The sequence below is a fragment of the Rhinocladiella mackenziei genome (assembly GCF_000835555.1).
Source record: "Rhinocladiella mackenziei CBS 650.93 unplaced genomic scaffold supercont1.6, whole genome shotgun sequence".
Lineage (NCBI taxonomy): Eukaryota > Fungi > Ascomycota > Eurotiomycetes > Chaetothyriales > Herpotrichiellaceae > Rhinocladiella > Rhinocladiella mackenziei.
Genome location: NW_013550599.1, coordinates 1,731,257 through 1,755,066, shown reverse-complemented (window position 1 = coordinate 1,755,066; position 23,810 = coordinate 1,731,257). Strand labels below are relative to the sequence as shown.

At 50.8% G+C, this 23,810-nt stretch overlaps 9 protein-coding genes across 9 annotated transcripts; 2 read left to right on the top strand and 7 right to left on the bottom strand.

Moving 5' to 3' along the window:
* Nucleotides 1-141: 141 nt before the first annotated feature.
* Z518_08433 (uncharacterized protein) lies at nt 142-2,138 on the bottom strand (the record flags this gene model as incomplete). Its single annotated transcript, XM_013414174.1, has 3 exons — nt 142-437; nt 535-1,174; nt 1,248-2,138. The coding sequence occupies 3 exons, from the start codon at nt 2,136-2,138 to the stop codon at nt 142-144; spliced, it is 1,827 nt and encodes a 608-aa protein (XP_013269628.1).
* Nucleotides 2,139-2,763: 625 nt separating this feature from the next.
* Nucleotides 2,764-4,341, bottom strand: Z518_08432 (uncharacterized protein; the record flags this gene model as incomplete). Its single annotated transcript, XM_013414173.1, has 1 exon — nt 2,764-4,341. One exon carries the CDS (start codon nt 4,339-4,341, stop codon nt 2,764-2,766), a length of 1,578 nt encoding a protein of 525 aa, XP_013269627.1.
* A 2,123-nt stretch (nt 4,342-6,464) lies between these two features.
* On the bottom strand, nt 6,465-7,240 carry Z518_08431 (40S ribosomal protein S5; the record flags this gene model as incomplete). Its single annotated transcript, XM_013414172.1, has 3 exons — nt 6,465-6,782; nt 6,844-7,027; nt 7,095-7,240. 3 exons carry the CDS (start codon nt 7,238-7,240, stop codon nt 6,465-6,467), a joined length of 648 nt encoding a protein of 215 aa, XP_013269626.1.
* A 230-nt stretch (nt 7,241-7,470) lies between these two features.
* Z518_08430 (uncharacterized protein) lies at nt 7,471-9,571 on the bottom strand (the record flags this gene model as incomplete). The annotated part of the gene is made up of 9 exons (XM_013414171.1): nt 7,471-7,807; nt 7,865-7,933; nt 7,982-8,380; nt 8,443-8,505; nt 8,598-8,690; nt 8,740-8,855; nt 8,946-9,025; nt 9,078-9,145; nt 9,198-9,571. The coding sequence occupies 9 exons, from the start codon at nt 9,569-9,571 to the stop codon at nt 7,471-7,473; spliced, it is 1,599 nt and encodes a 532-aa protein (XP_013269625.1).
* Nucleotides 9,572-11,263: 1,692 nt separating this feature from the next.
* On the bottom strand, nt 11,264-11,800 carry Z518_08429 (uncharacterized protein; the record flags this gene model as incomplete). The annotated part of the gene is made up of 1 exon (XM_013414170.1): nt 11,264-11,800. One exon carries the CDS (start codon nt 11,798-11,800, stop codon nt 11,264-11,266), a length of 537 nt encoding a protein of 178 aa, XP_013269624.1.
* A 1,295-nt stretch (nt 11,801-13,095) lies between these two features.
* Nucleotides 13,096-14,766, top strand: Z518_08428 (uncharacterized protein; the record flags this gene model as incomplete). Its single annotated transcript, XM_013414169.1, has 2 exons — nt 13,096-14,428; nt 14,486-14,766. 2 exons carry the CDS (start codon nt 13,096-13,098, stop codon nt 14,764-14,766), a joined length of 1,614 nt encoding a protein of 537 aa, XP_013269623.1.
* Nucleotides 14,767-16,212: 1,446 nt separating this feature from the next.
* Z518_08427 (aldehyde dehydrogenase) lies at nt 16,213-17,992 on the bottom strand (the record flags this gene model as incomplete). Its single annotated transcript, XM_013414168.1, has 4 exons — nt 16,213-16,684; nt 16,756-17,069; nt 17,128-17,773; nt 17,934-17,992. 4 exons carry the CDS (start codon nt 17,990-17,992, stop codon nt 16,213-16,215), a joined length of 1,491 nt encoding a protein of 496 aa, XP_013269622.1.
* A 930-nt stretch (nt 17,993-18,922) lies between these two features.
* On the top strand, nt 18,923-21,085 carry Z518_08426 (uncharacterized protein; the record flags this gene model as incomplete). The annotated part of the gene is made up of 10 exons (XM_013414167.1): nt 18,923-19,244; nt 19,293-19,408; nt 19,468-19,534; nt 19,587-19,726; nt 19,786-20,068; nt 20,145-20,168; nt 20,230-20,300; nt 20,361-20,553; nt 20,678-20,791; nt 20,859-21,085. The coding sequence occupies 10 exons, from the start codon at nt 18,923-18,925 to the stop codon at nt 21,083-21,085; spliced, it is 1,557 nt and encodes a 518-aa protein (XP_013269621.1).
* Nucleotides 21,086-21,645: 560 nt separating this feature from the next.
* Nucleotides 21,646-23,034, bottom strand: Z518_08425 (uncharacterized protein; the record flags this gene model as incomplete). The annotated part of the gene is made up of 4 exons (XM_013414166.1): nt 21,646-21,721; nt 21,781-22,218; nt 22,285-22,745; nt 22,807-23,034. The coding sequence occupies 4 exons, from the start codon at nt 23,032-23,034 to the stop codon at nt 21,646-21,648; spliced, it is 1,203 nt and encodes a 400-aa protein (XP_013269620.1).
* Between the last annotated feature and the right edge of the window lie 776 nt (nt 23,035-23,810).

The window sequence follows — 23,810 nt, the reverse complement described above, 5'->3', positions numbered from 1 at the left end:
TCTAATCGACGATGTGGTCTAACCAAATACGGAATCGAACCTCCACAGCTGATTTTCTCGTGAAATCAGTCGGGAGGGTAATACTTATGGTCTCCAATCGAGCATGATTCTCAGATTCTATGCTCTAATTCCGGATAGATGTTATACTCGACAAATCCTCCTCATGCCACTATCATACCCCCACCCTTCCGATCCGACGCAAACCTTACACCACAGTGTATCCTCTGGATCATATTTCCTTTTAATCTCCTTCAATTTCTCATAATGCTCTCCCCAGAACGCGCGCTGGAAATCCGGCTCATCAGGATTCGCCTCGTTGAGGTAACATCCCGTATCCAGCGCCTGGTCTCGCAACGCTTTTCCCAGCACATGTGTGACTCGGTCTTTAGCCTCCTGCTCGGCTGTCGCGTTATTGTACGGGAATCCAACCGTCGTGACTAGGGATCATTCATAAGCAGTAAGTAAGTGCGTCTTCAATGGGAATTTTCTGCCGCTTGGGTTGGGTTGGGTTGAGTTGAGTTAAGTTGTACGTACGGACATGCAAGTACGCCCTCCTCCAAGCAGGATTGACGCTGGTGTAATTGACTTGCACCTCACGGACTCTCGGACCCGTCACCATCAAGCCCTGAACCCAGTCCTTTTGCAAGACTTGAAATGTTCGAGTCAATGAGGCCTTGTCCGAGACTGCTTTGCGGTCCCAAAGTCGGCTGGCCACGATGGCGTTCCTGCCGACCGTCCCATCACTAGCCGTGAGATCATACAGGGTAAGATCCTCCTCGGTCGAGAAGTGTACCATGATGCCATCGGTATTGTTCAGACTCATCAATATTGGATCCAGCAGGCTTGTTCTTTTACCCTCGGGCGGATCGAGCATGACCCCAGAGAACACGAAACCCATGGGTTCTGCACTCGCCGACAGCGGCGGTTGAGACCCCGTGGCCAATGCTTCCAGGAGACTCAAAGGGTAAGTAGAGACCTGGCCCATGACTCCCGACTCCGAAAGGTGTGGAATCCCTGTCATTACCTCCGTGAGCGCAGCATACCAGTTTGAATTGTTATTCCTCGCAGCCTCATCGTCCGTCGAATTGAATGCGATATTGAATCGGGAGATGTTCACCTTCGGATACGTCTTGATGGTCACGCTGAGGAGAATACCAAATGTCGCCCCACCACCCTAGATACAATCGTGTGTTGTCAATGTTGAACACTCATCAACGACGGTCTCGTTTCGTCATTTTGGCACTCACCCCTCTCATCGCCCAAAACAGATCCGAATACTCCCTCTCGTTCGTAACAACAATCTCCCCACGAGGTGTCACAACCTCCATCTCCATCACATTATCCACTCCCAACCCAAACCTCGCACTGATCGGGCTATGCCCACCACCCGTCAAGAATCCGCCAACGCCAACATTCGCATCGGCTCCCAGAACGACTGAAAGCTGCTTTTTCTCCGCTTCCGCATAGACGTCGCGCATACTGTGACCCGCTGCTATTTTCATCGTCACCGGCAAACCTTCACCTGTCCTGCCTCCCCCGGATTTATTGTGAGAAGAAGAATGAGGAGGCCAAATCTCAATTCCACGAATATGTCTCGTCCAGACTGCGAGGCCCGGCGCCGTCGAGCGGCCGAGAAAATCGTGTCCGGTGCCCTTGACCGAAAGCCGCACGCCATGCGTGCCCGCAAATTTGACTGCTTCCGCGACGTGTGCGCCCGTCGAGGCATTAACGACGTATTGCGGAAACACACTCCCGTCACATGGTGTGTCTGGTGAGAGCGTCAGAGAGCGCGGCAGACAATTATCGCCCTGCACATTCGGCCAGTCGACACTCACGGGGTCCGCGGCGTGGAAGCTCGAATTGGCCCACCGTGTACCGACGAGTGTGCAGGTGTCATTGTCGAATGCGCTGGAAGACACGTCGCACGCTTTGCCGGGTGGGAGGGGCGCGAGGAGGTTGCCGTCCACGCTGATATTGAATGCTCGCCATTCAGCAAGTGATGGCCAATCCGCGTCGCCTGGCTCGGTCTTGCATTCACGAGGCATTGGTGCGGGAGATCCAAGCGTGGTAAAGCTGATCGTTTGCGTAAGGAGAATCGACGCAGCAAGCACGATTTGGAAACTTGTGCGATGAAACATTCTGCCAACGGCGATGGATATCAGTAATAGAAAGGGCAAATTATGCGGAAACTTATCAAAGGTTGCCGTGCAAGAAGATTCAAAGTCTGGCTCCCCAATGTGTCCTTCATGAAGGCATGTTTCATATTTCTTCCTCTACCTCAAGTCTTGTGGTGGCGACTACGGCAAGCCCGGATGAACACATCGTCAAGGCGCCATCTACAGCGCCTCGTCATGAACTGTAAACAAACCTGCCTCGCAATCAGGGAGGAGGATAGCAAATTACCAGATAGAGACAGAATATGGAAGACGAATACGATACTAGCCGTCTTAGGCGAAGCCAAGGAGATCAAGTTCCACAAACTCAGCCCGCAGCTTTCTGGTTGGCCGAGAATACGAGGCTTGATGTGTAAATGGACGGTGTTACAGAACGAGTCTAGTCGCCGAATACTAGTATGACAAGTTTGTTTCAATGCACCCTAGCTGTCCCTTATGTACTAAGAAGACTGCTCTCTCTCTATCCGGAAGGCGTCCATCAAGAAATTTTTGCTCTGCTTTTAACCTCATATTATTACGTAATGGTTCTTACTAGCCAAAGTATTCATGAGCACTTTGTTCCTCAGGAACCTCCTCCAGCCAGATATTCTCATGATACATCACCCTTGAACCATAGGGCCCACAGAGACATTTTTGTTAGTTGAGCAGCTAGACGTTGGCTGCCTCCGATCAGCTCCTTTCTTATCACGGCTACATGATGGATCCGTTGCTTTTCTGGTGGTAGATTCCGTGAGACAGACTCGAGGGATGAAGGTGATTCTGAACGGTAGGTGAAGTCATGACCTTCTTCGATGGAAATGACTTTCTCAATGACGCTTGTCGGGGCGACTGATGCCCAGAGACTTTCGCCGGCCGGAGCTTGTCGCATGAGATGTAAAGCCTTCCGTCGTAAGAGCGGATCGCGACATTTTGTCGCAGAAAAGTAAAGAGGCGGCATCACGCCAATCTCGAAGGAAAGGACCGGTTGGCCAGTGGCGGATTCGGCACTGTAGTAGAGAGCTTTTTGGGCATGAAAGATGATCTCCGCAAACCGTTCAATATGTTCATCGAACGCCGTCTGAAAACGACTCGTGCAGGTCGCCAGCCAAATGTAGGAGACACCCCAGTACATAAGAAGATTTGAAGACACCCAGGCAATCTCCATTCTCTTGTCGCCACCCCATCGTTCCATGAAAGAGGTTCTCCATTGGTGCAGTTCTTGCAGCAACGAATTCTTTTGCGGCTGTATTTTCTCCATTTCGTAGTCATCGTGAGACAACAAGATCGCTACTCTGATAATTTCATATGATTGGTACATTAAATTATAGAGTTGCGTCCGGACATTATCGAGCACCGCTAGAGAGGACAGGATGGATGGCTCGAGAATGTTTTCTGCATGATAGCTCCATCCCGGTGGTATTGGAGTCCCCAGGGTAGCCATGAGGACAGCATGACGGGAGAAAAGAGGAGTCACCACTTCGTGAATGGCCAAAGTGGTTGATGAAGCGCGCTTCGTTGCAGCTGTTGAGAGACTTTGAGCAAGTATTCTATAGCCGCTCTTCATTAGAATCAAGGCATTCCCTATGTTTCTCTGTTGAAATTCAACACTGGCAAAGAGAACGCAGCTGAGAAGGGCGTTGGCGGTGTCCATTTGGCCTTGCTCGATACGTTGTCGAAGATCGGCAATTGCTCGGCTGTACCACTTCAGAGCACGTCCATGATGGGGAGTTATCGAGGTCATCGGATTTCTGTACTCAAAAGTGGTCACCAAAGACTGGTATGGCACGTGTTCGAACAGCCAACTGATCGAGACAACGGTATTCCATACGCACGAACTCGACTGGGCGAGTCGCGGGACTAAGTCGATCCAGAAAGAAGCATCAATGGCCCCGGCAAATATGGGTGCGGCGCGATGTGTGAAGTAATCGAAAGCGTGTCTTTCATCATCTGGATGTTGCGGCGCAAGAAGAGAAAGCTCAGTCTGCAATGTCGGGGCCTTCGGCCTGGCGGGTTGTTCTCGAACAAATCGAATTTGATTTGCAACAGGGCCTTCGCATTTCCGCCCCAATTCTGTACATTTGCGGCAATGAGGTTTAGTTTCGTCGCATTTCACACGCCTTATCCTGGGCGATTGAATCAATGTAAGGATATAATAGCATAACGAAAGCGTAGAGTCACCTACTTGCATGTCAAGCAACCATTTCTGGACTTCTCGTGACCAGCCCGACGTGGGCGCCTGTGATTCGCCTTCACTGTCATGGATCTCGGCCAATTTCTGCAAAGCTGGTCAGAATGATAATCGAGAAGATGGTGGGACAGTCTGCCACTTCCACATTGGAAAAAGGGAGGAATAGGACATCCAAGCTTGTAATAATAGGGCGGTTCTGACATGTAGGTCGCCTTACCATTCACGAGAAGAGTCGGGCGTGGTCTCAAGATTTCTTATTGTCAGACTGAGCCATTTCTTCGAGGCAGGAATGCGAGCTAGGAGATTGATGGAATATGATTGTTTAGAGGAGGGAGGAAAGGCGGGAACGCGGTAGCCGGCCAGGTACACAACATCCGTTGTGGAGCCGAAGCCTTGCCGAACAATAAACAATGATTGGGCCTCGTATTGTCTCCCAATTCCGGTTAGAAGCTCCAGCGTCTGGGGTATTCAGTTGACACAATCCTAGTCATAGATATCGATTGTCAAAACCGCAGATCCACCGGAGATGCTCCTCAAGATGGAACTCTTTTGGACCATAGGTAAGTATAATTCGCGAAGAGGGCGGCTGATCCGAAGTGCCGTGTGTTGATGAAACTTCAATTTCCTGCGTATTTGTTGTCTCGAATTGGGACAACCATCGTTCATATATATCACAGGCGGAAGCTCTGAATCGAGTCCTTGGCTGGTCCATGCAAACTCCTGATCTCAAATACTTTGTGATAGAGTTAGCCAGATACTCTCCAGCCCAACTTTCGTTTTATTTCCTCTTCGTTCTGGAAACGCTCGAACTATCATAACGACCTCCCGCACTGGGCCTCCTGAGCCTGCACTTCCCTAATAGATCACCAATTTTCTCGGCCTATCCACTCGAAGTCTTATTTCGAGTCTCGCTCCACAGTATTGTCGGTTCATCGTTTCTTGCGCGATATGGGCATCCCCGATCAAGTCGTAGTCCTCCTCTGTATTATAGGCGCCGCTGCATCTGTCACCATCGGCTTCGCCTTCCACAGACTTTTCAGCAAGGAGACTTATACAGGGACCAATTTTAATTCAAAGGACCCGTCCCAGGAAGCATATATGAGGGAAGTCCGGTCAAGGAATCAGATGATGGCATATGGAGAAGCCAGACCTCCGCGATACCCTCCTCCTGAGATGTGAACAAGTTTCTGGAATATACGGCCGGATATGATTGTTGTGCAATGAATCATATAATTTTTGGTGCACAATGAAGAAACGTCGAAAGACTTTTGGCACACGTGGTAAAGAGGACGTAAATATTGGCACATACAGAGGTGCTTGTGGCGGACATAAATAGCGGCAACGGGATGGGGAGTCCAGCTTAACATCTCCAACACACGTTGACATGCTCGAAATCATCTATGGGCGGACATGGCGTTGAGGGTTGGATGATTGGGGCTTCCCTGAGACAGATTCAGCAAGCAATACCTCGGATAAGAAGTCCATCGTGGTCGCTGCAGCAGCTTTTTGTGACCGAAGAACGTATTGTGAGCAGCGAGGGAATGCATTGACTAGGAGGTTGAGTGAACTTGGAAGTGTCCAGATGAGGTATTGAGATCGTTGAGGTGGTTGGGGTTGCATTCAGGTGCTCTGTGCATAAACAATAGAAGAAAACAGGAGGGAGGGGGGGGGGGGAATGGCGCCTCGCACATATCCCTAAAGCACCTTTCGTGGAGTAAGAAATCATCGTGTTCTTCCTGGAGGGAGTAGGTCACCGTTAGTACCAACTGCACGGTTAGAATTGTTGAATTGTGATGAAGCTGGCCAGAAATAGCGTTGGCTCCATTTGGCTCCACCAGTGTGGACAACCATGCTGCTCCAAGCCCAGTATATTAGCAACATGGGTCTGAATTCACCTGCTGCAAGATAGATTCGAGTTTTGATTGTTTGATTTCTTTTGTGGACATCAGCATAATCTAAGCATTGAATCTGCAATCCTGTCGAGTTTCATCACCAGTGGGTATGCGACCTCGCTCGATGCCTCGGAGATGGAATTTGAACCACCTGCATTTTTGCAATGATCACCACAAGCGCAAATCGTACTATGTGAGTTTCCCGCAAAACACCATAACGTCGTGAGCATTTTACCGATTGCTCTTGGCCACACGTTCCAACTCGTCCTTCTTCTTGATAGCATAGGAGTTACTGCTTCCCTTAGCGGCATTGATCAGCTCTTCAGCGAGGCATTCGGCAATGCTCTTGACGTTCCGGAAGGCGGCTTCACGGGCACCAATGGTAAGGAGGGCGATGGCTTGGTTGACACGACGGAGAGGAGAGACATCAACGGCTTGTCTTCGGACTGTGCCTGCGCTTCCAATTCTGGTGCTGTCTTCACGGGGGCCGCAGTTGACAATGGCGTCAACGGCGATCTGGATGGGGTTTTGATCGGTCATGATGTGGATCTGAAAATCCGTCGTCAGAATTTCCTTCCGTCCTTCCAATATCGTTGTGGACAGAACCTACAATCTCAAAAGCGTGTGCCACAATTCTGATAGCCATCAGCTTCTTGCCGTTGTTGCGACCGTTCATCATGAGGGAGTTGGTCAGTCGTTCAATGATTGGGCATTGTGCCTTTCGGAATCGTTTGGCGGCATATCGGCCTGCGGAGTGGGAGATGTAGACGGGAGATCTGATTTGGATGTAGTCGCTGTAGAGAGAGAGAAAAAGTGTCAGTCCTCCTTGGTCATCGCTTGTTTCAGCCTAGGGATCCGTACGTCAACGAGATGTCTCTGATCTCAACATCTTCATAGCTCCATTTGTTGAAGAGCTTGATGCTGCCAATCTCAGCGGTGACGTCTTTGGGTAGGACAGAGAAAGCTGAGACGGGATTTTCGACTTCGACCTCGCCGTTGTCAGACATCTTGACGACAGACTCGGTGGTGTAAAGGGGCCGAAGCTGAGATGGTCGCAATGGTCACGATAACGGGTGCGGGTTCGAGAGGAAATTCTCTGTGGGAGCGCCAAGTCTTGCAGGTCGCCAAGAAGTCTATACCACGTGATCAGCCGATGTTTTGCCGGCCCAATGTCGAGGCGATCTTCACTCCCTTACAAAGTCGAAGAATTGCCACTAATCACTCGTTCTGTCTATTCTTACACCGATGCTCGCTTCTCTACGCTGGCCCGTCTCACTTGCTCAATTTGCGCATTGATGCCTCCGGTCGTCGTTGGCCCCACATACCCCTTGCGGGCGCCAACAAACCACCAAACCGTTACAAAAATTGTCAATCCGCCCCAAATCAAGCATGCATAGTTCATGGTTTGGGCATCTGTTGGCAGATAATATGGGAAGCAGTAAATGACGAACCACACCATCATGTATCCACAAGCGATGAAATTGAGCGGAACTCCCAACTTCTTCAACTGGAAAGGCCCAAAGGTAATGTTTTTGCGCCCTGTCAGAAGGTGAGGGAGGATGGCCGCAACATAGCTGTTATATCTGTCAGCAATGGATTCAACTTGGATGTGTCGGATAATTGCTACTGACGATGACGTGCTCATTAGAACAAAGCTCCCCACAAATGCATTAAAGGCCGTCGTACTGCCCACATAAATGCTGTCACGGTGTGAGTGCATTTTCGGTAAAGATGTTGGGATAACTCACCAGCCCAGTACGGTCACGACGCAGCCACAGACTAGCGTTGCAATCAGTGGCATTCCCAGTCCCGGGGAGACCTTGCTAATGTATTTGGGAAATGGAGTGGCGCCATCTCGAGCAAGAGCCCACAAGGTTCGGCCGGCGGTGATGTACACCCCCACCATGCATACAGCTACGCAGAAGAGTAACAGGCACAACAAACCAATTGCGCCCGCAGACGAACCTGTGGCCTGTCTGTAGATTTCGGCGACCGGAAACGGCGATTCGAACAACGCATCATAATCACTGATGGCGTACATCAAGGCGATGATATAACACAGGCCGGTGACAAATCCGATACCCATCTGGGTGCCAATTGCGATGGGGACCTTTTTGCCCGGATTGGGGATCTCCTCGGCGATGTGACTGCAACCCGTCTTAGCACCTCCGATCTCATCCGAGTGTTGATCGCTTCCCAGGGAGCCTACCTTACGGTATCCGGGGTTCCAACGGCGTAAGCCCCGTTCAACATCCCGGCCACAAAGACAAATCTATGACGGAAGATGCTCCGGTCAGCATCATGCAAGAAAAGACTTCAGAACAAAACAGCGACTGATGAGTTCTGCAATGCAAGGACACATACCCATTGGGATATCCGATATCTGCTGTCCACTCTGTCCACACAAAGCTGGATGAGGCATGTGGAGGACGTCCACCGGTTTCTGGCATCGCCGCCCTAAGTCTAGTCATCAGTCTTGAATCGTCATAGATGATTCCGGACGTACAGAACAATTATTGTGATGATGAAGCCTGAGAGGATCAGGAATATTCCAACGGTATTGAGGTGAGGCATGGCGTTGTTGAAGAGACAAACGCACGCGCAGGCAATCCACGTCGCAATCTTATCATCTCGTCAGTGACGCATCGAGTCACTTATCAGGAGCTTGTTCCATATCTCTCCGATCCAACTGAAGAAGGGATTTGTACTTACGAGGTAGGTGACAAAGACGTGCCACTGCTTAGCTTCGAAATCGCCATGTGTGACTCCATACATTTGGACAATGGTATTTGCTGTGGGTGATCAATGATCGACATTCGAAGGAGAGAGAACCTGGACACCAACCGAAAATGAAGCTCATTGACGCGGCTCCGAAAACCCATGCCAGCCAGTTCCAATAGCCAGCATAAAATCTAAAATACACCCTCATGAGATAGAGCATAGGTTCAGAGCCGGGAACATTACCCAACGATTCGGCCCCAGGCTTTCCCGGGCGTTACAGAAGCCCAGTGATACACGCCTCCGCTAGAAGGGATGGCCGAAGCCAGTTCAGCGATTGATGCAGCGACAATCCAGTAGAATACCGAGACGGTTATGAATTCGTAGATGACTCCCGGGGGACCGCCATTGAAGATCGCAACCAAAATAGAACCGCCGACAGCTGGCCAAACATTTCCAACAACGAGACCGACACCGGCAGCGGCCAAAAGGCCAAAGTTTCGATCCAATTCCTGGACATGACCGGATGCATTGATGAGGTCTCCGACCTCAGTGTCAGGAGGAGAGTGGGTTTGCGTTTCGCCGCTGACGGGATCCTTTTTCTCCTCCGTGGTAGTCATGATGTACTAGGGACCGTGAGAAACAATGACAGAGACACAATGACCCTGCAACACCTCTAACGAATACAAAAATGGAAGAAAAGAGAAAGAGAAGTTCCACACAGGTCAAGATATCGTCGCCATGACCAGACACGAACGAAAACGACAAGCAGATAGGCAATATGGGCGATATCTCTTGCCCAGAGCATAAGCTCCAATGGAAACACCAAACTACGGGGACTCTCTAGGCCCGAACGAGCCTGAGGTCTGGAGCTTTGGCCACCAAATCAAATGGCTCACCGAGACCATTTTCCAGGGACCCAGCCGGAAGGAAAATGTCCGCCAGCGTTAATTGGACGGAGATTAAAAGACAAACACGAGCCGAGTCTGATAGGGGAGATAGCTGACAGAAAATAGCAAGTAAGAGAGCAAAAAGTCAAATTCCCGTGGCAGCGGGCAACAAAAAGAGTGGGCTGATCTCAGGCTCCAGTTGGTGTTGGAGCTAAATCTAATGAGGCAGGACGATACTATCTCTCTAATGGTAGATATCGAGCCAACCGCGACAGACACAGTGGAACACACCAAGAGCCCCTGGGCTCGGGTGATAGATCTTCCACGTGGACGCTGTTCTCCATGCGAACTTGGACCCCAAAGCCAGTTGTGTCCATCTCCGAAAGACTTTGAGACGCAGTGGCTTGCAAAACCGGCCTCGCCACATGGGCCCGGGAGCGATGGCGGAAGCCTGACTATATTTAGCCAATGATTGGTCACTCTACATTTCAATATAGTCGAAGCATTGCTGACTTCTATCATTAAAGGCGAACTAACTTCCACAGTCAAGCAGCAAGAAAGCTCAGCGCCCAATATTATAATCAAAAGTGGATTAACAGAATAAGCTACAACTCAGGGCATTGTCTCATGGCCGTTATTCGATGCTGCTTGCAGTGCATGGCCATGGTCCACTCACTCCTTGGGTATTGACGTCTGCCCCGGCATGCCAGTAGGTCATTACCATACTCTCTTCCGTGAGCGTTGACATCTGCCCCAGCATCCCCCAACGTCTTCATCACCTCGTCATACCCATCAGTTGACGCTACCTGCCGTGCAGTGCCATCACGCCCACTTTCAACATTGATATCGACTTTCCGCCTAAGAAGTATCCCTACCACCCCGTTATGTCCACCAGCCGATGCGACCTGAAGGGCATTTCTGTAGTCCCCTCCTTGGGCATTGACATCCGCTCCTTCAGTGAAAAGTATCTCCACAACCTTCTCGTGGCCCCTTGGCTCGAAGCGAGATCGGATAGTGTACGATTGAGCCCACTGCCGATATTATGTGCATACTTCCACCGATACTCCACCACATATCGGGCTCATGGATATCGATATAGAAGGCCCAGAGTGAGTGGTCCTTACTTACAGAAGAAGAGCACGTAATGTACGCAACTTTCTACAGTCGCTATGTGGCAGGTGTCTAAGCCGGGAATCTGATGTGAGGAAGCATCGTCTAAGTAAAAGACCGTCTTTCACGGTAAAATGCGCGAGCTGAACCTGGTCCCGTGATGCTCAAGCAATGGGTCAATCAAGAACTCTCGTTCACAGAATTATTTCTCCGATGGGTGTGGAGGGCGTGCTGTACCATTTGAAGAGGGATGCCGACATATTAGCGGGAGGGGTGTCATTGTGTCCAGAGGGCGTGAACATATCATTGCCATTATGGCTTTGGCCCGCCATGCTTGGATATGCTCATTTCCCAATGCTCATTCGTCATTTTCGCTCCAAAATTCTCCTCGTTGTCTTGTCGCATCAGACGGAATCCGGCTTTCTGGTAGAGTCGTCGCGCGGAAGTGAGCACGTTTTGAGTCCAAAGGACGATCCGTTGGTAGCCGGCATCCCGCGCAAAATCGATGCCTTGCTGTAGTAATGTCGCCCCGAGTCCCTTTCCTCTTGCGCTAGGTTCCACAAGGAGCAACCGAAGTTTAGCTGTATTGCTTGACTCTCTGTCCTGAGCCAACACGATAGAGCCCAGGAACGTTCCGTCGCGTTCTGCGAGCCAGCAGCGTTCCAATGTTGGCTTATAATTTTCGAGGAAATCGGCCGCAACTCTGGCGACAAGAGCCTCGAAACGCTCGTTCCATCCGTATTCTTCCGCATACAGCGCCCCATGCCGAGATACAATCAGACCCATATCTCCAGGGCGGTGAGTTCGTAGCGTAAACGAACTTCTTGGGGATCTTTCTCCTTGTTCCATTGTTAGGTGTGCGTCGGATCTCTGGAGACCATTGTCAGTTGGTTTCTTTGCCATGGAACCCATCCGCTAATTTCTCTTACTCTGCTGGCGCAGGCTCAACTGGGCTTTATGTGGAGTTATATAACTTTCATCCTTGTCTCAGGAGAGCTGCTTTGAACCGATTTGTCACCCTTCGCGCCATCCTGGTCATCGGTAGTCGCCCAGTTTGCGATGCTTCCCCGGAGTCTTGTTCCCGCTTCACGGAGGAAGGGTTGAAAGAACGAATTCCCCCGCATACACTCAGGCTGAATAGGCGACGATTGATTATGTGGGGTGCAAAATGAGCGGGGAAGGAAGAAACCAAAAATTGTCAACTATTTTCTTCGGTCTAGGTGGCCCCCAAGCAGTGAACTTTGTTAGATACACCTTGGCCAGCTTGACCATCAGAATACGACATACCGAACGCCCTTAGGCGATAGCCTACAGCCGAACAGAATCCTCGGCAGTTGCTGGGGCAGAACACCAAGAGCCTATGCCAGCGATAATCCCTTGAAGTTTGGAAGAACCGTCTCTAGCGGTGAAAAGTGTCTGGAGCTCACTCGTATACGATTCGGCTCGAGGGGAGTTGGTCAAGCCTTGCCGAGACCGAGGGTCCAGGGACAAGAAATCCCCAGTCTGGATCGAGGAGCTCGCGCGAGCACGGTATTCCATACCATCGTAGTCCTGTCCGGTATGGTGGGGTTGCGCAGCCGTTTCAGTGGCATTGCTTGGGCCTTGACATCTTACCGCTGCTAGCCGACAAACGAGCTTTGTGAATATCTCAAATCTTTCTTTGTGTGATGCAGATATGGTCGCTTAGAGTCTGATAATGTGGCCCGGTGACGGATTTGCTAATGGTATTATTACTGTCGACCAAGACTTCACGGGAGAAATTCAACGACAGAGTCTTCGTGAGACGGGCTTCGCGAGAGCTGAGCACTTAATTCCCACTCTCCTCCATTTCGGATACGATGTACACCACGTCTGTCGCGTTTTTCGAGGCGATATGGGAGGCACGTAGCATCCCCTTGAATCCTGTGCGGCGCCATTTCGCAGCGGACTGACATGTAGTCTCTGGACAGGCTGGCATAACCCACTGCTTCGTCAACTTGGGATCAGATCATCCTTCCATAATAGAAGCGATCGTGCGAGGACAGAATGAGAAGAACGGCGCGTTTCCCAGGATCATCACATGTCCCAGTGAGGTGAGCTCGTTCCCAGTAACCCAATTCTTTAGCGTTCCCTTGCCTTGTTCTCATGCTGCCAAATTCTCCTAGATGGTCGCCCTGTCGATGGCAGATGGCTACGCCCGTCTGACGGGCAAGCCTCAATGCGTCATTGTCCATGTCGACGTTGGCACTCAAAGTCTGGGCGCCGGCGTCCATAACGCCAGCGCCGGTCGCAGCCCGGTCCTCATATTTGCGGGTCTAAGCCCCTACACGGTGGAAGGTGAGCTGTGTGGTTCGCGGACAGAATACATCCACTGGATTCAGGATGTGCCAGACCAGAAGCAGATAGTGGCGCAGTATTGTCGGTATTCAGGAGAGATCAAAACAGGGAGGAATGTGAAACAGATGGTCCACCGTGCACTGCAGTTTGCAACAAATGATCCTCCAGGGCCGGTCTATCTTGTCGGCGCGCGAGAGACCATGGCTGAGGAAATTGAGCCTTACTGGCTGGATCAAAGCGTCTGGAAGACGGTGGGGCCTGCAGCGTTGCCGCCTCAGGGCGTGGAAAGCATCGCCAAGCAACTCATAGATGCGGAGCGGCCACTACTGATAACCGGATATTCGGGTCGCAATCACGCCGCCGTACCGGAGCTCATTGCTCTAGCCGATACGATGAAAGGTCTTCGCGTCCTAGTCACTGATGGAAGTGACCTGTGTTTCCCCTTCTCGCATCGCGCGTCCCTTGGCATGAAATATGGCGTTGATGACGACATCCCGCAAGCAGACTTCATCTTGGTTGTGGATTGCGATGTGCCTTGGATTCCGACCCAATGCAGACCCAATGACAAGTGCAAGATCGTGCACGTCGACATTGACCCTCTCAAGAACATGATGCCGGTATTTTATCTTCCCGCCGTTGAACGTTATAAGGCCGACGCCACGACTGCATTCAAACAACTTCATACGTGTCTGTCCCGGCAGTATGGAAATGTTCTTGACTCTGAGAAATTTGATATTCGCTGGATGAAACTAGGAGAGAGTCATGCGAAGCGGCTTGAAGTAATCCAAAGTCTTGCTGCACCTCCAGAAGGCGGAGCCTTATCGAGTTCCTATGTTTGTGCCGAGGCGAGGAAGTTATGTCCCGATGACACAATTTGGACCGTCGAGGCTGTCACCGAAACAATCTTCGTGGCCGACCAGATACAAGCTGAGGCTCCAGGAAGCTGGATCAACCAGGGTGGAGGAGGCCTGGGGTGGTCTGGCGGAGCGTCGTTGGGTATCAAGCTCGCCTCAGACGCCGGAGCTGGCGGCCCTGGCAAGGGGAAATTTGTTTGCCAGATCGTGGGCGATGGCTCATACTTGTTCAGCTTTCCCGGATCCGTGTACTGGATTGCTCAGCGGTACAACATCCCTACCTTGACCGTCGTTCTCAACAACAAGGGTACGCCATGTCTCTTTTCATGCCTTGTCCTTCGTGTCTAACCATTACTCGTTTCAGGCTGGAATGCACCCCGCCGCTCGCTTCTCCTAGTCCACGCTGATGGTGAAGGCAGCCGATCCACAAATGAAGAGCTCAACCTCAGTTTCGAGCCCTCCCCCGACTACGCTGGTATTGCCAAGGCTGCGAGCGGGGGCAAGATGTGGGCCGGACGCGCCACTTCTGTGGACGAGTTCTCGGAGCTGCTGCCTGAAGCAATCAAGAGCGTGAAAGAGGGGACTGGCGCTGTTTTAGAGGTGAGGCTGAAAGATAAGGATACCGTGCCGAAGCAGAAGAGTTGAGTAGAAAGCTTGTTGCAGACGAGAAATACCTTAGATCGAGCAGGTTCTCCAATCACTCATTTTGGATCCAAGTCAAATCTGTCTCCAGGCTTTATTCTCACAGCGTGCGCTGATACTGTAGCCAGTACTCCTCGGTTATGAATTGTAGCCTCAAAAGAGGCCGCAGGGAAGACCGGGGAAGGTTCACCGAGAAACAACCTTGCCTCGCAAGGCTGGATCACGTGACCGTATCGGCCGGATCAGTGAAAGCCAACGGGGGGTATTATTCTGTACACCAACTTTTGTTATTCTGTACACCGGAAAACCTGCTTATTCTGTACACCATGCCTCAACTCTCCTTATTCTGTACACCACCACCTCTCTCTCGCCTTATTCTGTACACTTAACGCTCTCATCCTGTTATTCTGTACACCGCGCTAACAGAGCTTGTTGCCGTTGGCCCGGCGATGGCGAGAAAACACTAGTAAGTGGCGTAGCTGTGGAGGGGTGACGCGTTAAACTCTCCCCGTTATAGGTGGTTGCGAAGCAATAAACACATTTGATTCCCTTTTCCTTGGTAGATAAGTACCGTGCATTTTGAGCTTCTCTGTATACTTTGTAAATTATTGTGGCCTACACAGCCGGATTTGTGTAGAGATCCCCTGCACGGTCGATACCTCGTGCTGACTAAGGTAACAAACCAGCGCCCATAGGCTTGGGTGGGAACCGCCCATAAGCGGGGCAGTTGCCCCCCGGCTTATGGGCGGTTTCCCCCCGGTTCATGGGCGGTTTCCCCCTCCGGCTTATGAGCGGTCCTCCCAAGCCTATGGGCGCTGGTTTGTTACCTTAGTCAGCACGAGGTATCGACCGTGCAGAGGATACCATCGTTAACCATCATTTCTGCATTCTATATAGGCAGACTTAGGTGTTGTGACATCACGTATCTTCGAACTGCGCAGATAACCGGAAAAATAAAAATCCGGACCAATCAAAAGCGGTGTACAGAATAACAAAATGTGGTGTACAGAATAACATTACCCAAAGCCAACTGGCCCTGAGGAGCAGCATGGAGGGTCTCATGTCTATTAATCACAGTCACTTCATGGTCTCACTACGTAGTCAACTTCGTCTTCAATCGTACCCTGTTGAACGGTTGAACAAGTAGCCAGTGCCCATTTTTGGGATATAGGGGTAGGAATGGGAGAAGAAAAGGGGCCAACCAAACGTGTGTGAATACCAGCAACTTGGCAGGACCAGTTGCTAAATAGACAGAGCATTCAATACATATTCTCTCAACATACTCAATTTGACATACCCCGATCAGTTAGTACCGCAACTCGCTCTGTACTAACCCTTCTTGCCTAGTCATCTTGCTATGCGACTGCCCCCTTCGCCTTTCAAGTGTGATACATGACATCCCCCCAGGAAACTCGACTTCCCTGCATTGTCAGAAACTAAGTCCACGCCTCAATCAAAGAGCGCATCACCGGTACGAATATTGACGGTCTTGACGTTGGTATAGTTAGCGAGACAATATTTCCCCAGTTCCCGTCCGATGCCGCTCTCCTTGTATCCACCGAACGGGGCTTGCGAGAAGATCATGTTGTACTGGTTGACCCAGACGGTCCCAGCATTCAAACCGTTAGACACTTTGATCGCCGTGTTAAGATTCTTGGTGTGAACCGCGGCCGCAAGGCCGTAAGTGGTACTATTACCGATCTTGATTGCTTCATCCTCGGTTTTGAACTTGGCGATGGAACAAACGGGACCAAAGATCTCCTCTTGCATGATCTTCATGTCGTCGCAGACGTTGCTGAAGACTGTGGGCTGAATGAAGTATCCAGTATCTCCATGCCGTCCACCGCCTGTTTCAATCTTCGCGCCGGCTTTCTTACCGGCCTCGATATAGCCCATGACACGGTCAAATTGACCTCTGGAACTTCGAGTTCGTCAGGATGTCAATTCAATTTCACACTGAGAATCAAATGCGGCAACCGGATGGCAACTTACATCATGGGGCCTTGGAAGGTGTTTGGATCATGGGGGTCGCCAACGGCATTCTTGAGTGTCCTCTCCCTGAACCTTGTGACGAACTCATCGTATATTCCTTCCTGGACGTATATTCTCGAACCAGCACAGCAACACTGTCCATGGTTATAGAAGATGCCGAAATTGACCCAAGAGATGGCGTTGTCAATATCGGCATCATTGAACACGATATTTGGTGATTTGCCACCGAGCTCTAACGTGACCCTTTTCAGGTTCGAAGACGCCGCGGCTTTGAGGATCTGACGACCAACGACCGTGGACCCAGTGAACGCGACCTGATTGATAAGCATGTAAGTCATGACCGATAACCGCGGGCGCAGGGGGGTGAGAAACCTTGTCGACATCCATGTGAGAGGCAATAGCCGCTCCAGCAATTTTGCCAAAGCCAGAGATGACATTGATCACTCCGGGTGGGAAGCCAGCTTCTTGGCAGAGTCTGGCCGCATAGAGCCCCGAGAGAGGCGTCAGTTCAGCTGTCTTTAGGACGACAGTGTTGCCGCAAGCTATAGCGGGACCAATCTTCCATGACCACATGAGAAGAGGGAAGTTCCAGGGAATGATTTGACCGCACACACCGACAGCTTCGTGTCGTGTGTAGGTGAATGTGTCGGCATTCGTGTCCATAACCTTCCCGTGAATCTTATCGGCGTACCCAGCATAATAGCGAATGCAGCCTGAGCTCAGCTGAACGTCAATTTTGGCCATAGAGATAGCCTTGCCATTATCGAGGGTCTCGATTGCGGCAAGGGTATCACTGTGGACATCCATAAGATCGGCCAACTTCATGAGCATCTGCCCACGGGTGCTTGGCGAGATCTTCGACCAAGTGCCATGGAATGCTGCTCGTGCGGCTGCGACGGCGCTGTCAACATCGTCCACAGAGGCCTCGTAGACCGAACAAATCGTCTTCTCGGTCGCTGGGTTGACGGTCTCGAAAGTCTTGTCGTCCTTGCCCTTTACAAACTCGCCGTTGATGTACCTGTAAAAGCGGAGTCAGTTCGACGTAAGAGGACGGCGGAACCTGTTGTGATGGAGCGGCAGGGACACGTTGTCCTTGCCATGGAGGAAGCAACGAACCTGCGCTCGGGGATATAGGGGGCAGTGGAACAAGGCCGCCGAAGGGCAGGAGAGCGACTTACAATCCGATGGGCTGGGTCCACTTCCCGTTGGGAGACTCCAGCTGAATTTCGAGCGACATAGCTGTTGTGTTGTGTGAGAAGTGTCCTGGAAGGAGTATTGAGTTGGTCAAGGGCGATGCAATGGAAGTAGAAAGCCTGACGAAACTCTGTCAAGGGACACGAGAAGAGAAGACCAATCTAAGAACCGATTTGGTTTTGCAGCGAACTCTAGAGACGTGACATACCGTCCTCTTCCTCCTCCGCCTTATCTCGTCCATAGTTCTACCCTCGCTACCGAGACAGTCCTGGTGTCTAACCACCGGCAACCGTCGGTCCAGCTCAAACCAGCACCGACAGATGGATCAACTGTCTTGTGTCTGCATTGCAGCGCCAGAACTCTATCGTGTCTTGCCTCATCCGACGCTCTCCTTCAGGTTTTGGAGCACCCGAAAGACTCACCTTTGTCCTACGATCCGGACCAGAAGTTTTCCGATCATGGTCAACCACGGCCGGGCGTTGTATGATCCACGTAACTAATCGAAGTCGTCCTTGACGAGAACCGAGAATGCTCGATTCCAAATTCTCTGTCCCTCCTAGTACAATAGCGAGCTTATTGCACCCCTGGCTTAGCAGTGGTGTGTTAGTCCTTCATAATCTCCCGGCCCGAGGCTTCGGGTTCGCACTGGCAGCGGCGACAAATGCTAACTTGACGCAGCGGGGCATCCCCGAACTGCCCCACAGCTTGGACTTTGAGATGAACTGTCGCTTCGACTAAGTTTGGCTCGTTTTAGGGTACGGTCAGTTTGCGCTTTGCACACTTGCAAATGCTTCGATTGGGCAAGACACTCACGAGTTGCTCAGCCATGATCAAGATTTATATACCCCCCTCGTGTGTTCCATTATTTTCTAGTATGGGAGTCTGTTATGACATCTTGTTATTCTGGAAGAGAAGACACCAATTTCTCTGCGCGCATTCCATACTGTCTTCCTTTCCCTGGCTACAGATCATCATGGTAAGTCAAGGCATGTTATTGGAGAATACACCCACTGCGCGCTCTGAGAGTCCAGTTACCTCGCAGATGCATGACTCCAGCGATGCTGGGATGAAAGGAGAAGACGATTCTTTCGAGCACACCGAGAATACAGCAACATACCATGAGTTTGCCAATATAGATGAGAAGAAGGTGTTGCGCAAAATGGACCTGCGGCTTATACCGACGCTCGCGCTTCTGTACCTGCTGTCCTTTTTGGACAGAGCAAATATCGGCAATGCAAAAATAGAAGGCCTGGAGGCCTCGTTGGGAATGACTAGCCCTCAATTTAATTGGACATGTCAGATGACCCAAGTGAATACCAGAGCGGATGCTGACAGCTTTTCAGTGACCATATTCTTCTTTGCATATGCCGCGTTCGAGGTACCCTCCAACCTGCTGCTTAAACGCCTCAGGCCCTCGGTTTGGCTTCCTTCCATTATGGTCGCATGGGGAACTGTGATGGTGAGGGTTACTTGAGGCCCCCTTTTTCGACGCATTGCAGACCCTGACCAAAATGACAGACTCTCATGGGAACCGTCCAAGGATATCACGGGCTGCTCACTGCCCGTTTTTTCCTTGGCGTCACGGGTGATGAATCCACTGGCTTTTCCTCGAACCGCTGCCTGACTTTTGATGATAGAAGCGGGACTCTATCCCGGACTCGCTTACTACATCACGATGTGGTATACCCGACACGAAGCTCAATTTCGCCAAGCCTTATTCTTTAGCGCTGCAAGCATGGCGGGTGCATTCTCAGGGTTGCTGGCTTTTGCCATTGCTGTAAGCGTCTCCCTAGTCTTGAACAAACCAGACGGAGTCAAGCTAACAGAACTCGAAAGAAAATGGAGGGAGTAGGAAATTATGAAGGGTGGCGCTGGATCTTCATCCTCGAAGGGCTTGCGACGGTAGTTGCCGCGATTGCGGCATACTTCATACTATACGACTTCCCAGAGACAGCTTCGTTCCTGACCGAGGAAGAAAGAGCCTGGGTGATTCACAGGCTGAAGTATCCGATCTCCGAAGGTACTGTTCATATGGTCGCGCAGAGTGAAGAATTTCGGTGGAAATACGTCAAAGATGCCTTTTCCGATTGGCAGATCTATCTCGGCGTGGTCATGTTCTGTATGCTGAATCTCTTGCAGTTATGCCCTTCTGTCATTCCTGGGAGGGATTGCCACTGACTGTTACAATCCTCAAGGGGGCATCGTTTGCCCGCTGTATGGTACGCCAAACCTTGAATTGGTCCTCCATCAGTTCCTGATTGAGCTGATCAAGTCCAACAGGGACAGCTCTCTTCCTTCCAACGATTATCAATGATCTGGGATACAAGTCAGCCACTGCCCAGCTTCTCACCGTATGCTCTTCCTTCTCCTTGTCGTTAATCTAGAAACCCTTTGCTGACAAGTGAGACAAGATCCCCATTTACATCACCGCTGCGGCCATTGGTATAGGGGCAGCCTATTCCTCCGACCGTTACGGGCAGAGATCCCCTTATCTGCTCTTCTTCCAGTTCTTCATATGCATAGGTTTCATTATAACTATGGTCGCTTCGGCTAAAGGAGGCGTTCCTGGTGTCGTCTATGCTGGGGTGTTTATTGCTATCTGTGGTTGGCCATTCTCCTTTCCTCCCCCCCCCTTCCTTTTTAATCTTCTTCGGGGATACTCTTTCCCGGCTGTTAGCAGGATGAACCGAAGAGAAACTGAGCTGAACGGAATATACACTTTGTACAGGTATTTACACTGCCGCCCCTGGTAACATAACCTGGATCAGCAACAATCTGGCCGGCAGCTACAAACGATCAGCCGGAATGGCTATTCAAATCGGCCTGGGTAACTTGTCAGGAGGTATGCTTGTCCATCAAAAACATCAAGAAATTGCTAAGATCAAAGTCTGCTAATACCGTCAAAATAGCAATGGCGTCCAACTTCTACCGTGGCAGAGACAAACCAAAATATATCCTTGGCCACGCACTGGAATTGGGCTTCGTGGTAGCAGGGGTCATTGCTGTCTTGGCACTTCGACTGAACTATCAGCGGATCAATCGTAAGAGAGATCGCTGTGGAGTGCCAGACCAACTGACCGCGGAGGATCTCAGTCAGATGGGTGATCGCGCCCCGACTTGGCGGTACATGTTGTGAATTGGGAAGTTGGGCCTAGGTTATTGGGATCTACGATGTGATATGGTCGTGAGGACGTCATGATTGATATGGAGAGACTGTTCAATGTGGACAGGAGTGGGTTGCTCTAGGTATCACATACGTGGCTTACAGAAAATCGATTTATTCAAAATCTTTCCGACAGTGTTTGATGTTTTCCCACCTATTGAGTTCCGATCCCAATCACGTCTCAGTCTTCGAGCTCCAGACACAGAGACCTTGGTTGAGACACAATTGCTCCCCTCAACTACCCATTAGTGAAGCCGACAGGTTCCGAGAAAGTTGTGACCCTACCGCTGCTCTATCATTCATCACGATTTCGGTTCAGTTTTCAAGAGACTCATTCCAAATTGTTACGGTGAATCTCCTGGATACATATCCTAATCGAGGTTGTCAGAAAGACTGGCATTTCCCCCCCAGTCACCACCTTAGCTGCTCCGCATCTAGACTATTTACTTAACGAGCGACACTTATATTCTGAGGGTTTCTCCAGAGTGATGAAATTCTTCAGCCGCAAAGGAAGAGATGAGCCAATGTGCCAGCTACTTGCAAACAGGGCGTTCCGCTTGGGGAGTCAGGCGGAGGAGATGGCGGCGACTACCGTGACCCAAAGGGTAACTAAGATCAAGCAGTCAGTGTGAGATAATAGGACTGCTTCAAGAAAGGGAGAGACTGACTCCAGAACTACCGAATGCAACACCATCCGATTATCATAGACCACGACCGTGTCCTGCTCCCACCGGACACGAGCATGGAAGTCTTGACCCTTCTGAAGATGGTCATACAGGAATTGCAAGATGTTGTCACTTTCTTCCTTCTTTAAGCCGACAATTTTCTTCGTGTACCCGGGACTGCAATAGAGTGCTTTCCGACCCGTCACAGGATGCGTCCGTACCAATGGGTGAACACCATCGATAGGCTCGCGGCGGTGAAGGTTCGATTTCTTGAAGAACTGTGACTGGCTTTTCCCGTCATGGACGGCGGACAGACTCTCCAGGAACTTCTGCATTGGCGGGGAGAGGCGATTATATGCTTCCATGGCGCTGAGATAGAGGGTGTCGCCACCGGCTTCGGGAGTGGTTAGTTGACACAAGAAGGTGGTTCCAGGAGGGTTTCTCGACATGATGTCAGTTATTTACGCACTAGTTAAGCTCTTCCTGACCAAGGGGTGGGCAGCATACAGCTCATAGGACATATCCGAGTGCCACTTCGTGCTGTTCAGGGAGCCTTCCGCCATGTTGTCATACATCGTATCATCACTGTCTCGAAAGACAATGACAAGCTCCGGGTGGTTCTTGACATGGACACCAAAACAGTGAACATGGAGTCGGCCAAAGTGAGTTCCATACTCCTTGAGGAAGTCCGGGCCTTTGTACACGAAATCCTGGTCGCGAAATACGACAAGCCCGCGTTCGGCCACGTACAGAGCGAGTTCATCTTTCTGCTTATCTGTGAGGGAAGAGAGTTGGGTGTCCCAGACTTCAGTACCCAGGACGGGCGTGATGTCTTTCTTTCGGTTGATGGCTTCGAAGAGAGATTTCTTCTCTGGATCTGCGCGGAAGGCAGGATCTACGTGATCGAATGTGGATAACGGCGGTTCTGCTGTGAGAGTGTTGTAAGGCAGGTATTGCTTCCATTTATACTTTCGAAACAAATCAGCTTGCTGCTGCTGCTGGCCGACAAGAGCATCGACGCGCCCCTACATCTTCTGTATTATAATCCCTGGCAGTCTTCTGGGGTATCTCAGTGGGCCCCTTTGGATTGAGCGGGACTTCTGCTAAGGTCGAAGGGAGTTCAAAATCCTTTGGCGGAACAAAGTCGGGGTTTGGTTCCGTGCAAGACCATGTCTTCGGCTTCGTCTCAGGGGCGGTACTATAGATAGTAGGCTGGGATACATATTTGTGGTCTGCGATGGTGGCTGCCACGGCCATGTTGGTGATAGTCTAGCGTTGTCAACACGGAAAAGCGTACACAAACAACGCAAAGCTCGGCCGATTTTATGATTTAATGGAGACAAGCCAGTGGGAAATATGACACGAAAAAGGATACCGTCACTGCCGAAAGTATCACCAGCGTTGTGCTGGGACTGTCTTAGCACCAATAAGACACTGCAAGCACTCATTGTTACAGTTCCCCGAACTGAGTTGCAGACCGAGATCCGAACAACGCTCCAGCTCCGGTGAACGACAATCCGGGGAACCCTGTCTGAGTAGAACTGATATTGTGGTGTAGTACGCGCAAAAGCACAGGCCAATCCCCGCAATCCGCTAACGTCTCGAGTGATGGCAGAGAAAGGCTACAAGTATTTGTCATGTCCAAGTCCTCGTCTGACCTGAGCTTTTGATTTGCGGTTGGCCATTCTGTCCAAGGTAAGGTTATCTACCTCCCCTGATGATAACACCGTACTGTCTCTCGTTATGCCGACGCGAACCGTCAACGCCGTACCTTACCTCACTTTTCCTTCCCTTACTTACGGCCGGTCAGCTTCCCCTGGGATGGCTGCAGCAGTAGGGAAGTCTGGGTTCCCTGGTGGAGTTTCTACCTGAACTCCAACCTTTGGGTTAGATTCATCTTCTCCAGTTGCAGCTTCTGCCACGATGTCTGTGAGCTTGTGGGGCACCCTTTCCTTCCCCCGCAAATTGTCGACTTCAGCTAATTGCCAGTGTGTGAGCTCTTAGGATCGACTAGAATTTTCCTACACATGACG